This window comes from Gallus gallus, chromosome 1 (assembly GCF_016699485.2).
Source record: "Gallus gallus isolate bGalGal1 chromosome 1, bGalGal1.mat.broiler.GRCg7b, whole genome shotgun sequence".
NCBI classification, from domain to species: Eukaryota; Metazoa; Chordata; class Aves; order Galliformes; family Phasianidae; genus Gallus; species Gallus gallus.
In genome coordinates this window covers 74,517,813-74,532,995 of record NC_052532.1, presented here as the reverse complement: position 1 = coordinate 74,532,995, position 15,183 = coordinate 74,517,813, and the positions used below count along the sequence as shown (strand labels likewise).

The 15,183-nt window shown below is 39.1% G+C and overlaps 1 protein-coding gene across 1 annotated transcript in view; it reads left to right on the top strand.

The window, feature by feature from the left end:
• The window catches only part of ANO2 (anoctamin 2), a 203,288-nt gene that overhangs the window by 109,380 nt on the left and 78,725 nt on the right, over positions 1-15,183 (top strand). Inside the window, exon 14 of the mRNA XM_046909597.1 lies at positions 11,667-11,750. Coding sequence (XP_046765553.1) covers positions 11,667-11,750 — 84 coding nt within the window. The remainder of the gene's footprint in view (positions 1-11,666; positions 11,751-15,183) is intronic.

Below are 15,183 nucleotides of genomic sequence, written 5' to 3'. Positions count from 1 at the left end.
ACAGTGCACTGTGTTTTCTACGCCCAACAGCCTATCACATGATATTTTGATATGGAATACTGATAAAACCAGCTTTGTACTCTGCAGTACAGAACTATTTTGGCATTTCTGTATGTAGGTTTATGTAAAAAACTTGTGATCTGTACCTTGTTAACTAATAATCCCTTATACAATAATGGAATTCTCAACATCTTCGATTGTATTCTTACCATAGCATGTTCAAATATGAGTGTATTAAGGTTTTCAAAGGAATCTGAGAATTAGATATTCAGATTCCATTGTACCTTCTACAGAATAAGGGGAATGAACTGTCTTAGATCTCAACAGCTCAACAATTCTCTGCTATCTGTAGATAGAAATGCTGTCTGTACATTTTTGCTATCAATTCTGGTGTCTCATCTCTAATCTGAATCTATTGACTAAAGCTGCAGAAAAGTAATTCCAGAAATAAACTGGGCAATGTTTATAGTGAGGCAACCAATTAATGACATGAGTTTTCAAGGGGCCTTGAGCAGGAGGAGGGAAGAATCACAAATGCTCAAGGGTTGGGAGAGACCTCTGGAGATCATCTCCTAAACCCCCTTGCTAAAGCATGTTCCCTACAGCAGGTTACGCAGTAACTTCCTGTGTTCCAGCTTGTGTCCCTTACTCCCTTGTTCTGTCCTTGAGCACCACTGAAAAAAATGTGGAACCATTTCTTGACACCTGCCCTTTAGATATTTATAAGAAATTTTGTAAGACCCCTTCTCAGTCTTTTCTTCAGTCTCAACAGTCCCAGGTCTATTAGCCTTTCCTCGTAAGAGAGATGCTCCAGGCCCCTAATTATGTCTGTAGCCTTTATCTGGTCTCTCTCCATCAGTTCCCTGTCTTTCTTGAACTGGGGAACCCAGAACTGTACACAGCAATCTAGATGTGGCCTCAGCAGGGCAGAGTAGATGAGGAAGTTAACCTCCCTTGACCTTGCTCTTTTTACATGATCTTTTTACAAGATCTTTTCCATGATCTTTTTACAAGAGGAATTGGTACAGCTCAAACAAATTAATAAAACCTGAAAAAAAAAAAGTTCAAAAATAGATTTTTAGTTCAGATTAGCCGTAGTATCTGTACTTGTTTATATTAGATATGAGCCAATGCTCCAAACTGGATCACAATTCAAATTGAAAAGTTCACAAGGGTTTGGAAATGCAGTGATTGGTGAGGTTGGTCACCTTCTAGAGCCAATTAATTCTGAATATTGTAAAGTCTTTGTTTGCATGGTTCTAATGTGTATGATTTAGGTTGTTTTATAAAGTGTTCCTTAAAATGCTATATATGATAGTCAAGTTGCCAGTAAGTCATAGATTCGAGATGAATAGGCTGAAAGGAAGAATACTTCTGGCAAATGAAAATATCAGAAATATAAATATTCAGTGCTGAGACAATAATATTTCACAAACAAAAATCCAGGCTGATACTACCTGGTAGAGAATTTCATGGATAACAGGAAAACCAGGCTACTTGTGAGGCATTCTTATTAATGTGTGAAAAACTGATAAGTACTTAGAGATCTGGCATGCTGAAAACATTCTTACTTTATATTCACTTATCTAACTCTGCTAAGGGAACAGCAGGGAAAGTAATGACATGTTCAGTAGTCCCATCCATCAGATTATTATGTTGCAAGTTTGATTCATCAATCAACTTGGATAGGTGTTTGCCCAGGTGATAATAAATCTAGAATATATGACTTCTGAGCAGCTTTCATAGAAGGAAACTATAAAACATTTGCCTCTTTTATGCATCAATTATATTCTGTTTTAACTTTCTTTCAAAAATACTTGAGACCTCTGTGGTGTGTAATGTGCCTTGGACCAATTATAAGTTCAAGGCCCAGTTTCTCATGAATTTAATCTTGCTTAGAAGAAAAATACTTTTTCTTAGTCAGAGGTAACTGTTTCTAAGCTTGTTAATTTGTAGGATATTTAATCTGGAGGCCACAATGCTATGATTAGTGAAACAGCTATTTCAGATCAATTCTAAAGGACTTTGTAGTGTTTATTTTATCACTCTTTGAAAGAGCTGCAAATCTGTAATCCATCCAAAAAAGTACTTGTTCTTAAATAATGACAGAAAAAAGATTCCATAAAAATGCTTTCCTAAACAATGTCTCTGCAGTCAAGAATTCACACTGTTAAGCTTAATCAGACAAGAAAATAAAACAGTAAACAAAGAAATAAACAATCCATTCTTTAAAAATATTGGTTTGGAGAAGGAGTTCTATGCCTATACATGGGCTAAAAGAATAGGATCATAAGTCCATAGCTGTATCTACATAATACTCCTGTAGGTCAAGTGAAAACAATGAACATAACAGTGATATGTGCAGATATTTTAAATTTTCTAGGATCCAGGTACATTTTTTATCCAAGTTAGTTCAATACAATGAACAATGAAGTTGTTCCACTGACAAGTTGGGTGATGCCACATTTTAATCTGTTAGCACCCAGCTTTGTGGCTTTTTTTTTTTTTCTTTATGATATGTTTGCAATGTTTGTTTTCGTGGTGATTTCCCATGCAGTAGAACAAATAATTTTAAACATAAGTTCCCATAGCACTATTTGAGGGGCATCTAGCTTGAAACTTAAAATTCTTGTTACAAACATTGAAGTAGGTTGCATTTGAATCAAATTTAATAGTGAAAAATAAATGGTGCTATATCCCACTATGGTTTCCTACAAAGCATTGTGTTTTGATATTGCAATGGCAGCATATGTTTGTTTGGCTCCAGTTTAAGGGCACTTAAAAATCTGAGGGTACATTTCAAAATATATGTAGTACAAAATACATGGAATACTCTGGAAGTATTGCCTCCTCTTTATTTTCATGGAAATTACAACAAAGAGCACAATGACACTATTTGATAAAGCAAATTCTCAGTTACAAAACTATTTTTCAACATAGTCACCACCATTACCTATGCATGCCACACTTGTAAAAATCTGCACCAGTGGATGTGATCCACTGTTTCACAACTGCTAAGAAAATGTTGCCCCTGCAGTCCATTGTTCAGTCAGGAGCCAAATCCAGATCATATCATGGGAGGGGTAGGACAGTCCAGACAAGATTGCCAATGTGCTCCCATGTCTTCAAATCAATACAGAGCCTGGAGTTATTGTGTTTCAAGAGAATCATTGTCCCAGGCTTGATTCTGTATGTTTGAGCCTTCAGCTTAGTCATAATCACAATAAAGTGAGCAGGACTGATGGTTTTTCAGGATTCCTGAAAACCCAGAAGAATCTCCCTCATCCTACCCCCAAAGACAGTGCATACCATGTTACCCACTGAAGGCTGCATCTTGAGCTATTTCTGTTCCTGTGTGAGCATTTGTGGGGCCCACCTGGTGCAAACTTACATCTATTCCAACATTGTCACTGTCATTTCCAGTGCACTGAAGCCGATATTCAGTTCCATACACAGCTCCATGGTCATAATCTGCTGATTTGTATGGATTAGCTGATTGAGACATTCTTCATTTTGTAATGTGACAACTGTGCATGGTCATCTGGGACGTGGTTTGTCTTTCATGTCATTGTTGTCACTGCTGAAATGCACCATCCACTGCCTCACTGTGCTCATGTCCACTGTTTCATCTCCATAAGCATTCATCAAGCATTGCTGAATGTCAAAGGGTTCTTTTCTGTATGGAGAAATTCAATTCTAGATCTTTGCTTCGGACATGCTCCCATGTCAGACACCATTTATTTTATTTATTTGTTGCATGGCAACAAAATGCAACAGAATATTCGTGGGAAGGTTCAGCCTCTACTGCCATACCATCATCATTCACCTGTGACATTGTGGGCCAACATAATAAAATAGGAGGCATTGCTTTTAGAGCAAGCCTTACAGACACATGTAGCTATATGGCTCGAAAACACTACTGGTCTTAATTTACAATGCATTATACCTGTCTATCTATATAGAATATGCATTTCCATAATATACATAGTAAAATTTTTAGTTTTGATTGCTTCATTTTTGAAAAACCCGTTGCCTTGAGAGGTGCTGGCAACACTGCAGCACATATGAAGCCTTAAGATGATGAGGCTGCTGGGGGAAATGGGAAAAGGCAATGGGGAAAATCATTGGAAGTATTTAAAAGGGATTAAAGAGTTGTTCAAGGAGGTGACAAGACCCGCTGCCCAGCTGAGGTGCCTCTACACGTGCAGCTTGGGAAATAAACAGGAGGAGCTGGAAGGTACTGTACTACTAGAAAACCACATCACTGAAACCTGGTGGAATGTTTTCCATGACCGTAGTGTGGCTATTGACAGTTACAAGCAGTTTAGAAGGAACAGGCAAGTAAGGAGGGGAGGAGGTGTTGCTATCTACATCAGGAAATGAATAGTATGTGAAGAGCTGTCCCTAAAGAATAGTCATGAGCAAGTTGAAAGCCTATGGGTCACAGTTAGAGACCGAGGCGGAAAAGGGAGCCTTGTGATTTGTGTCTAATACAGGCTACCAGATCAGTCAGAGCTTGTTGATGAGGCCTTCTACCTTCAGGTACAGGAGGCATTGTGACTGCAGTTGCTTGTCCTTCTGGTGCACTTCAACCACCCAGATATCTACTGGAAAAGTAGCATGGAGACCTGTAGGCAATCCAAGAGGCTCTTGGAATACATTGAGGATAACTTCCTGAGTCATGGCCCCACCGGGGGGGATGGAATACTGGACCTGCTGCTCACCGAAGCAAATTAATTGATTGGTGACATCAGGATTGGAGGCTGTCTGGGCTGTAGTGACCATGCTATAACTGAGTTCAAGCTCCAGAGGGATATGAGACAGGCAAAGAATAGAATTAGGACGCTAAATTTCAGGGAAGCTAACTTCCAGCTCTTCAGGGTGTTAGTCAACAAAACTCCCTGGAAACTGTCTTCATGTGCGAAGATGCAGAGTGGAGCTGGCAGATCTTTAAAGAGGCTTTCCTCAGTGCGCAAGAGCTCTCCATTCCCAGGTGTAGCAAGCCAGGACAGGAAGGCAAGAGACTGGTGTGGCTGAACCGGGACCTGCTGGTCAAACTGAAGACCATGAAGAAAATGCATAGGCAGTGGAAACAGGGACAGGTACCATGGGAAGAGTATAAGGAAGCTGCTAGGGTGTGTAGGGATGGGATCAGGAAAGCCAAGGCCCAGCCTGAACTATTTTTGGCAAGGGATGCCAAGAATAACAAGAAAGGCTTCTACAGGTACCTCAATCAGAAGAGAACATTCTCGTAGGGCATAATCTGCCCAGTGAGTGACACAGGCAAGCTGGTAACAACAGACAAGGAGAAGGCTGAGGTACTTAACTTTTTTGCCTCAGTCTTCTCTGATAACTGCTTGCCACACAGCCTTCAAATGTTTGGTTTGGTAGGAGGGAATCAGGGAAGCAAAGTCCTTCCCACTGAAAGAGAAGGTCAGGTTCATGACCACATGAGGAACCTGAACATCCACAAGTCTATGGGTCCCAGTGAGATGCATCCCAGAGTCCTGAGGGAATTAGCTGATGTAGTCACCAAGCCACTCTCGATATTAGAAAAGTCATGGCAATAGGTGAAGTCCCTGGTGACTGAACAGAAGGAAACTTTAGACCCATTTTTAAGAAGGACAAAATGGATGATCCTGGGAACTACCATCCTATCAAGTCTCCCCTCTGTGCAGGGAAAAATCATGGAGCAGATCCTCCTGGAATTTATGATAAGGCACATGGAAGACAGAGAGGTGATACAGGAGAACCAGCATGGCTTCACCAAGGGCAAATCCTGTCTGACCAGCCTAGTGGTCCCTTATGATGGTGTCACAGCATCAGTGGACAAGGGAAGAGCCACTATCTGGACTTCAGTAAGGCCTTCGACACAGTACCCCACATCTTTCTCTCCAAGTTGGAAAGATATGGATTTGATGGGTGGACTGTTCAATGGACAAAGAACTGACAGCAAGATTGAGTCTAAAGAGAGGAGGTCAATGGCTCAATGTGTGGATGGAGATCAGTGATGAGTGGTGTCCCCCAGGAGTCAGTGCTACCAATAATCTTTAATATCTTCATCAGTGACATTGATGACAGTGGGGTTGAGTGCACCCTTAGCAGGTTTGCTGATGAGCAGTGGGATGCGGTCGACATACCAGAGGGATGGAATCTCATTCAGAGGGACCGAATCTCATTTGGTGGGACCTAGACAGGCTTGAGCAGTGAGCCCAGGTGAACCTCATGAGGTTCAACAAATCTAAATGAAAGATCTTGCACCTGGGTTGATGCAATCTTCACTACCAGTGCAAACTGTAGAATGAAAGAATTGAGTGCAACCCTGATGAAAAGGACCTGTGGGTACTGGTGGATGGGAAGCTGGACATGAGCCAGCAATGTGCCCTTGCAGCCCAGAAAGCCCAGGAAGTATCCTAGTCTGCATCAAAAGAAGCATGGCCAGCAAGTTGAGGGAAGTGATCCTGTCCCTCTAGTTTGCACTGGTGAAGCCTCACCCGGAGTACTGTGGAGTCCTCAGTACAGGAGATACATGGACCTGTTGGAGCATATTCAGAGAATGATCCAAGAGGTGGAACACCTCTCCTGTGAGGACAAACTGAAATATCTGGTGCTGTTCAGCCAGGACAAGAGAAGGCTCCGAGGTGACCTCATAATGTCCTTTCACTACCTGAAGGGGAGCTATAAGAAAGAAGAGGACTGACTCTTTACCAGGGTAAAGATAGATAGAATAAAGATAGATAGAACAATAGAAAATGGTTTCAAGCTCAAAGAGGGTAGATTTAGGTTGGCTATAAGGAAAAAATCTTTTACAGTGAGGGTAGTGAGGCTCTGAAACAGGTTGCCTAGAGATGTGGTAGATGCCCTGTCCCTGGAGACTGTCAAGACAAGGCTGAGTCAAGCCCTGAACAGCCTGATTTAGCAGTGCATGTCTCTGTTCACTGCAGGTGAGCTGGACTAGATAACCTTTAAATGTCCCTTCCAACTCTAAGGATTCTATTCTTTGTGTTACTTTAGAAGACCAAGTTCATATGTTCTTGTGCATTAACTTTCATCTTTAACATTTCTAGACTTACAGTAATGGTAATCAAGCTTATTTAAACTTGTGTATTAATTTTTCATAAATGAGTTTATTGGACTAGTGCTTTGGTCTAAAAAGACTGTGAGCATCTACCAATGATCCATTCATACACGTTGAGATAAAAAATAAATCTTCCTTGGATGAGCATCCCATTACTAAGACAGTCTAAATGGGTCTTTGGTGTAAAAGATAATCTTTTCCTTATATTCCCCCCCAACTCTCCACTATGTCATCATCAGAAATAATAGGGGCTTTCAACCCTTGATTTGTAATAGTTAACCCTTTTGTGTTGGAGAACAACAGGGCTTTCTGTTGTACTCATTCCAGGTTTCCCTCTTGGGGCATCAGTTGTGTTTCGGCAATTTTTTTCAGTGAATATTTGTGAATACCTTCTTTTTAATCAGTGTTCACTACTTCGCTGCTCTGCTTGAATTCAACAGATTAGGACAAGGCTGTTGAATGGGTTCTCAGTTCTTCTTAGACTTTCCTTAAGGAGTAAAACCAAAGCAGTGTCTTGACTTTTTTTTCTTGGCTTGTTAATCTGGGATGGTTTTCTATTTTTAGTTAGCCACACAGATATGTTTGTCATGAACATTTTGTAGAATTCTGTTATCACTTTCTTTCTAAACAAAAGAGAAATTCAGGAGATACACATTTTCTTTAGATATTCTTGTACTGGATCATTACATGCATAACTTTAATTAGCAATGTATATTGGACACATATCTTGTATGTTTGAGGCAAATGCCAGAGATCATTCTCAGGAAAAATTCCCACTGACATCAATATGAGTTTTGTCTGAGTAAAAATTTTGTAATTTGGCTTTTTTGTTTTACAGGATGGGAATTATATTTTTTTACTCTGATCACTCATTTGACCTCCAAGTACCTTGGCTAGCTTGATTTTCAATAAATGTCTGGCAGCTGTACTGGCACACTTCCAGCATCATAGGATTCATATTTATCCTTATATGGATATTTGGACTTCTTCAAATCATCAGAACTATTTCTAGCTCATTGTTCTGATTGTAGAACTCTTCCCATTTTCAGACAAAGAATTGGTTCTGAATACCACTATTTTTACAGCAGAGAGTTGAACTTTTCCTTTAAATCCATGTATATTTAATAAAAATTTAGTTCAAATATCTCTAGATCTGTATTATAAAGTATTGTTTCATGAGGTATTCTCATAAAAAATATATAGACACCTGCATTCCAGGAGGTGCTGTGGTCTCTTTATTCAAGGGTAAGATAACTTGGCAGATTCAGAGAAAACAGATAAACTGTTCCAATCCAGATGTAGGTGTGTGAAATGCAGTTAAAGGACACTGAAATAGTTACTAAGAAAATTAAACATAACTGGACCAAATTTGGACACTTCAAGAAAAACTGACAATAGAAAAGAATTGGTATAGTGATTCCTGAACTTCATTAATTGTGGTACTGATTTTTATGTGAAGCATAAGTAGTGAAAAAGGACTCTGATTTTAAGTGATACTTGCACTTTCAAAGCAGAGATCTACTGAACGTAGATCAATTGGTACTGTTTCTTACTTTCTTCTTGAATATATTTTATTAATCTGAATAGTATATGAAATTTGAAGTGTAAAACAAGCTACCATGCTAGAATTTACTTTAGATTTGTTTGGTATACTATCATAATGGTAGAGTTTCAGAGTCATATTTGTACTTGAATTTTAGAGAAAAACTTCCTGCAAGCCTACCACGTTACCAGATTACCAGGGATTGGTGGAAAGCAAATATCGCTCATGGGACTGCCTTTCAGGGCAGATATGCAAATTATCTCCTCATAGAGGTTAAAAAAATAAAAATAAAAAAAACCATGGAAATGCTAATTTATGATAGTTATTTAAATGTCAGTGTGTTCACATACCTGTTCTAAGATGTATAATGTACTGGATCAGAGTGTCTATGAATTAGGGTGCAACAAAGAATGCTCAAGATGGTAGTGAAAATGTTGCAGTTAGGAGAGAATGAACAGTGCATATATCCCTCAGGAGGACTTCTAAAGTTCCAAGCAATCCCTGTCCTATTACTCATCAGAATTTTTTTTTTTTCCAAAGTACTTTTATTCTCTGGTTTCAGATTTATGAAAAAGTATTACTGATTTTTTTCACTAGGCTGATAAATGTATAAAAAAATTATAGTAAGAGTAGATGACATGACCAATGATACAGATCTGAAATGTATGTGACTGAGGTAGCCATGCTCAGAAGGGGATACAGGAATGCATGTTTTTTTAAGTCATGATACACTAGCATTTCAGAAAAGGCTCTGAGCAGTAGGTATTTTTCCCACATCATTTCTGAAGTCATTCAGCACACTTCAGCTTTCCTTACTTGCTTGCATACCAGACTTTAGCTTTTAACATTTAGATATGATTAGCCTATATTTTAGCTAGTTTGAATGGCACAAGACAAACACAACAGACAAAGAACATTCAAATGTGGTTCTTTCCCCAAGAGATAGCGTAAGAGAGACGAGATTGCTTCACCTTCATGCCCCAAGGTCCATCCTGTAAGCAAAGTTGAGTGTGTATTCCCAGTAGGTACATACACACAGAGCACCTTTGCTGTGTGCATCATGAGTATATGTACATATATGTCTGGCTGCACAGATCACACACAAACACCAACAAAAGTGACCTCATCCTGCAGTGCTATGTATCTGAGCAAGAGAGATGTCTGTTTGCATGTAGATATATATATACACGTATATATACGTACTTATGTGCATACATATCTACAGTGTAAATCCCCCAGTTCCTGGGCTCAGACACTTGAGCTGCCCTTGAACTCTAGTGTCCTCAGTTGCTGGTACCCAGATGTTTAAGCCCATTAAACTACAGCCCCACTCGGGTGGTTCGCTTGCACATACACTCCTTGGTCCCTTCGAGTCACCTAGGACTCGTTTGGTTCCCCAGACGCAAACTATGGTTTCTCCACTAAAATCCTATGTAGTACCTAAAAGCTATTCATCTTATTAGTAAAATTTCTGCTCAAAAAGCTTGGTCAATCATCTTCATCCCAAAAAGAGACAAAGAAAGCTGAAGACTCTCCTCTATTCAAATACAGGGAGAGTCAAAAGGCATATCCCTGTGGAGTCTCACAAAGTACTGGGGGACACAGCCCCTCTTTTATCCCTGTACTAACACTAGTTAACTGTACTAGCTAATTGTACCACTAGTTAGCCCTTTCCACTTCCCCCATTTGCTGAGGTACTCTTCTCAATTCACCTACCAGCCATTCCTGCAGTAGATACCCTCCTTCATTTCCTTTATATACGCTTTGTAATCTGGGTTCAAAGTTTGTCATTTAGTCTAACTAAAAACTATCTTCATATCCTGTAAAGTCTACCACTCTTTGTTCTGCCCAGCAAACAAGATTTACACACAGACACTAAGCTAGCATCTCTTGCCATATACTTGCAACATAAATTTGTTTCACCAGATCCTAGTGATGAAATTCTTTTCCTCAGCATTTTCTTTATTTTGTTTTGTACAGACCCCCTATCCTTCCCTTTGTTCTTCCCAAATTTTATAGTGTAAGGACACTCTCCTTGTTTTTCCTTGACAGTGCATCCCATAAACATCTCCCACAGCACTACGTAGTGATTCCTCTAGTCCAAAAGGAGATGTGGCACTGACTCATCTACGTGGTTTAATTGCAAATACGTGAGCTGGAGTATTTTTCTTTTTTCTTGTCTTGTACCACTCAGTGGGTTTTGAGGGAGATGAATCTTTTTCTCCCTCCTGAGTCACACCTCCCTTAGTCAGCAGGGGTCACTACAGCGATGAAGTCATTCAGGACTCAAAGGACTAATAGACAGCAATTAATCATCAAGAGCTTTCTTAACAACAGCTAACAACAACTTGACGGTAAATTGGCTAATTTTCTAGTTACAATTAATAAGCATCACAGGTAAGACAATTTTAGGCAATGGCTACTACAAAGAGTAAAAAAAAAAAAGTTGAAAAGATAGAAAACAGGGAAAGAGAGACAGACAGACATATGAACACAGCAAAGCACAGCAGTTCACTGCTCTGTGATCCAGTGATGCCTTGGTTTCAGGTGCTGATGTTCAGTAGTGATGGGTCAGAGGAGGTTTTGTTGTTCAGTTGACAATGACTAACTACAACAGTACAAACTCTTACTTATAGTCTGAAGTGGTCAAGCCAGTACTTTTGGAGTAACAGCTTCTGGCTTCAGGATCCCAGCAGGACCTCCTTTATTCCTGTCTTCCAGGCATTGCAAATTTATCTAAGCAGGCAGACAAGAAACAGTAGGGAGACATCAGTGTGTATGTTGTCTTCACAGGATGCAACAGTATCATCTTTCTATTTCCTGCGTCCAGCTGGTTTGATTTGCTCCCAGGCCAAGTCTTCAGCCAATAAACACCCTTGGGTCCTCCCTTTCAAAGGCAAACAACTCCAAAGAGATACTTCCAAATGTAAAATTGTCTACGTAGTTGTGTTGATTGCTTCATGTTCATTTGAGATACTCCTTACCAGTCTTAGACATTTCCTGATCATTATGTTTATTTTCTTTTTTATTCATTTTTTTTTTTAGGAGCATCCCAGACCAGAGTATGAAACCAAACTGCTGCAGAAAAAGCTGAAAAACAAAAACATGAAAACAGAAAGTACAAATGAAGTAAGTTGTAGCTTACCTTTTCTCTAACTCTACAGCCCAGGCTGCCTCTGATCTTAACCTCTTTAATAATCTACTCTGCATTGGTTAGCACCACATCTAATAACACCTCACTTCTTGCTGGTCTGTCCAATACCTGGACAAGGAAGCTATCCTCAATGTGGATTGCTTGCAGCTTGCCATGTTGCTTTCCTACCAGATATCTGGATGGTTGAAATCACGCATCAGGATGTGAGTCTGTGTGTAATGCCTCTTGTAGCAGAAGCAAGAAGGCTTTGTCAACAAGCTCCCCTTGACCAGACAGCCTGTAGAAGACTGTTACCACCAGATGTCCTTTATTGGTCTGGTCACTAATTTTAACCCGGAAATGTGCCAGTGCTTTTCACTGCAGAAGATCCTGAAAAGTTAGACGTTAAATATGATGAGTACTGAATACTAGAATAGCCATTCCACCGGATTTTTCAAGGTTTTAATCCTTTCTCTCTCTGCCTTTGAATAGTTGTATGTTTTACTCATTGCAAGCCTCAATAGCTTTTGCATGGTTTCTTGATATTAGGGCATAGGCTTCCATGAGATCTCTGGCTCAGTAATTTCATCTCTTTGGGTAGAAGCCAGGGTACAAGACTTTACCGTATTAATAATGCACGTTCCCTAGTATTAGGCTTCCCATCAAAGTAGAGGTCTCTCTGCAGTTAAAAATTTCCTCATTTTATATGAATACACAGATGCCTGTGAAGTCTCAGTTTCACCATATCTTCATTGATTGTCATGCCATGATATAAATCTCTATGAATTTCTTGCCTGAATATTTTTTGATAACTAGGATAACTAAATCATTTATTTTGCACATAGCTGGTAAATGGCTGTAATTTACTGTATGTTCTGACAACAGTTTATGGGCTGGTCTGGCTCAGTTCTGTGACTAGTGGGATGGGGGAAATCAATGTACCCACACCCCAGGAAAGGGAAAAGGGTAAGGAGATGGGCCTAAAAACAGAAGAGCAGCAACCATCTGCAGAGAAATTAATTTACTAAATATGACATCAGAATGCAAGATAACACACCATAATACTATATAATAAGAATTGAAGCTCATATATAGAGAGTGCCTGAAAACTAAAGACCTTTCTCTAAATAAGCTGAGGCAATATGGCTGGGAACACAGATGAACTGGAAGGTTGGAAAAAAAGAGGGATGTCTCATGATCTATAAACAATTTTGTCTTTCCCTCTGAAGAGAAAACAAACAAAACAACTCAAAGTCCTCTGGGGTGTGTAGTATGTAGTTATCTCCTGAGAACCTGGTACCTGGAACTATCCACAGAACTGGAGTATTAATTCTTTTAACTCCCAGTGTACTATATGATGTTATGATGCAGAATACAGATAAACAAAATCATAAAACAATGACAGCTCTGACACTAGTGGCTAAAACTTCTAATTACTTATTTAAAAATGAAGTCAGAATTCTGCAGTTCAGTCAGTCAGCTGATGCTTTCTGGGCTAGAAACAATGCTATAATAATTCAGTATTCTCAAGAGCATAAGAGCTTACTTACATGTATATTTCTATAACACTACTTGTGTTTTTCCAGTATGTTAGTTCCTCTGTTCTGGTGAGGATGTGACTAGTTCTACAGCAAGAAATTAAGTTTTTAATGTAGAAATCTTGTGTTCAGTACAATTTTTCATTCAGTGTCCTGAGCATGGATACAATTATGAGCTTTATCTAACTGAAGCCTAAGCTACTTATTTACAAAAGTGATTCAGATCTCATTCCTAAACTGAGTGGGTGCCTTGCTCCAGTTGTTGGAGGAGACGGTTCAATATATATACCCAGAACAAGACCAAGACACCAAATGAGGCCAAATACTGACCAACTGGTATATTGCAAGTTCTAAGCAGTTAAGGAATGCAGGGAAGATGGGAAAGTCAACAATAGTAAAGAAAGGAATCCTAGTAAACAGGTAATAAAGTAGATATAGTCACCATTAGGGATCCAACAATCCCTAATGATCTCGCTGGTTTGTAGGGGGCTGCAGGCTGATCAGTGATGTCTTGTTGATCTGTACAGCTGCAGTTCAGTGGAGGGGGCACCCACACTACCTCTGAACCTTTTTTTCCTGCTCTCATGCACCTCTGGTTGCTCAAGGCAACAACACCTGCTCCCTCCCCTCCTGATTGGGGGAGGGGAGTCAGCAGTTGATCATGCAGCAATCACATCTGCTACCTGGTGGGCTGTTGGGCACATGTGCTAACTCCATAGCAATCATTTGCCTCAAAACAGCCCCAGAAGTCAGCCTGACCTGCAAACATCAACCAAGAGCAAATAAGTCCAAATAAGTAATAAAATCTGCAGTTACTCCAGATGACTTGCTATCATTGTGTCCAGTGAAAGACTATAACACATTAAAGATTTACAGCAAAGTCTCAGATTAAAAATAAGACTCCTGAAGTCTGGTGGATTTTTATTTAATACCAATGCTTGAATAAGAAAGACTAGAGTATTTTCCCTTTCCTCTGTCTGGTTACAAACTCCTGTATCCGAGTATATTTTTTTACCTTCTGTTGATCATATTTATAGGGAAAAATTTAATGCTATTGATCTCCAAGGTTAAAACAGAAGCTTAGATTTGAGACAAATTTACATAAACAGGCTGTGGAAACAACATTAAATTAAAATAGTTGCCGAGATGATTATTATATTATTATATTAATGCATTCAGCAATTGTGCCTGCATTTTAAAATAAACTACATTTACATTAAATTTCTTTGGGTTTCTACTCCCTGAAGAGATAAAGAAGCCAGTTGCAACTGCTTAACTTTTTTAGCTATTATCACACTTAATTGAATAAACACTTGCCCACTGATCTGCTCATTCTTATAATACACTTGACTTAGAAAGAGGATGGCAAGCTGTTTGGAAGTTCTTTCACACTGTGATATTTCATGAAATACATAAACTTGAATTCTTACTTGGTCATTCAAATTATTTTTATCCTATTGATGTCACCTGGGAATCATACAAACAAATTTAATGAAAGAAGACTTAGTACATAATGTGAAACACTTGTAGACTAAGAGAGACATGGTATGAATTAAAATGAAATTTTATCTTTTGAAATAACTGCTAGAAATTCACCCCTCCATGTAATTTCCTTGTATTCTTGAAGTTCCATGGAATAAAAATCAGAAAAATCAAAAGGAAATTTCTACAGTTGTTTAATACCAACATGGAATAACAGTTCTCTATTTTACTGCGGTCTTTAGTCTAACTGTCAAATTTAGCTGAAAAATCTTACTCATGTTTGAAGACTCCACCTGACTGACATGGTACTGTATAATTCCAATCCTTCCCACTCCTTCCCTAAACAACAGTAAAGCAAATCCTCATAGGTTAGAAGTGAAACAGTTTCTTTAACATCTACCCAGAATAT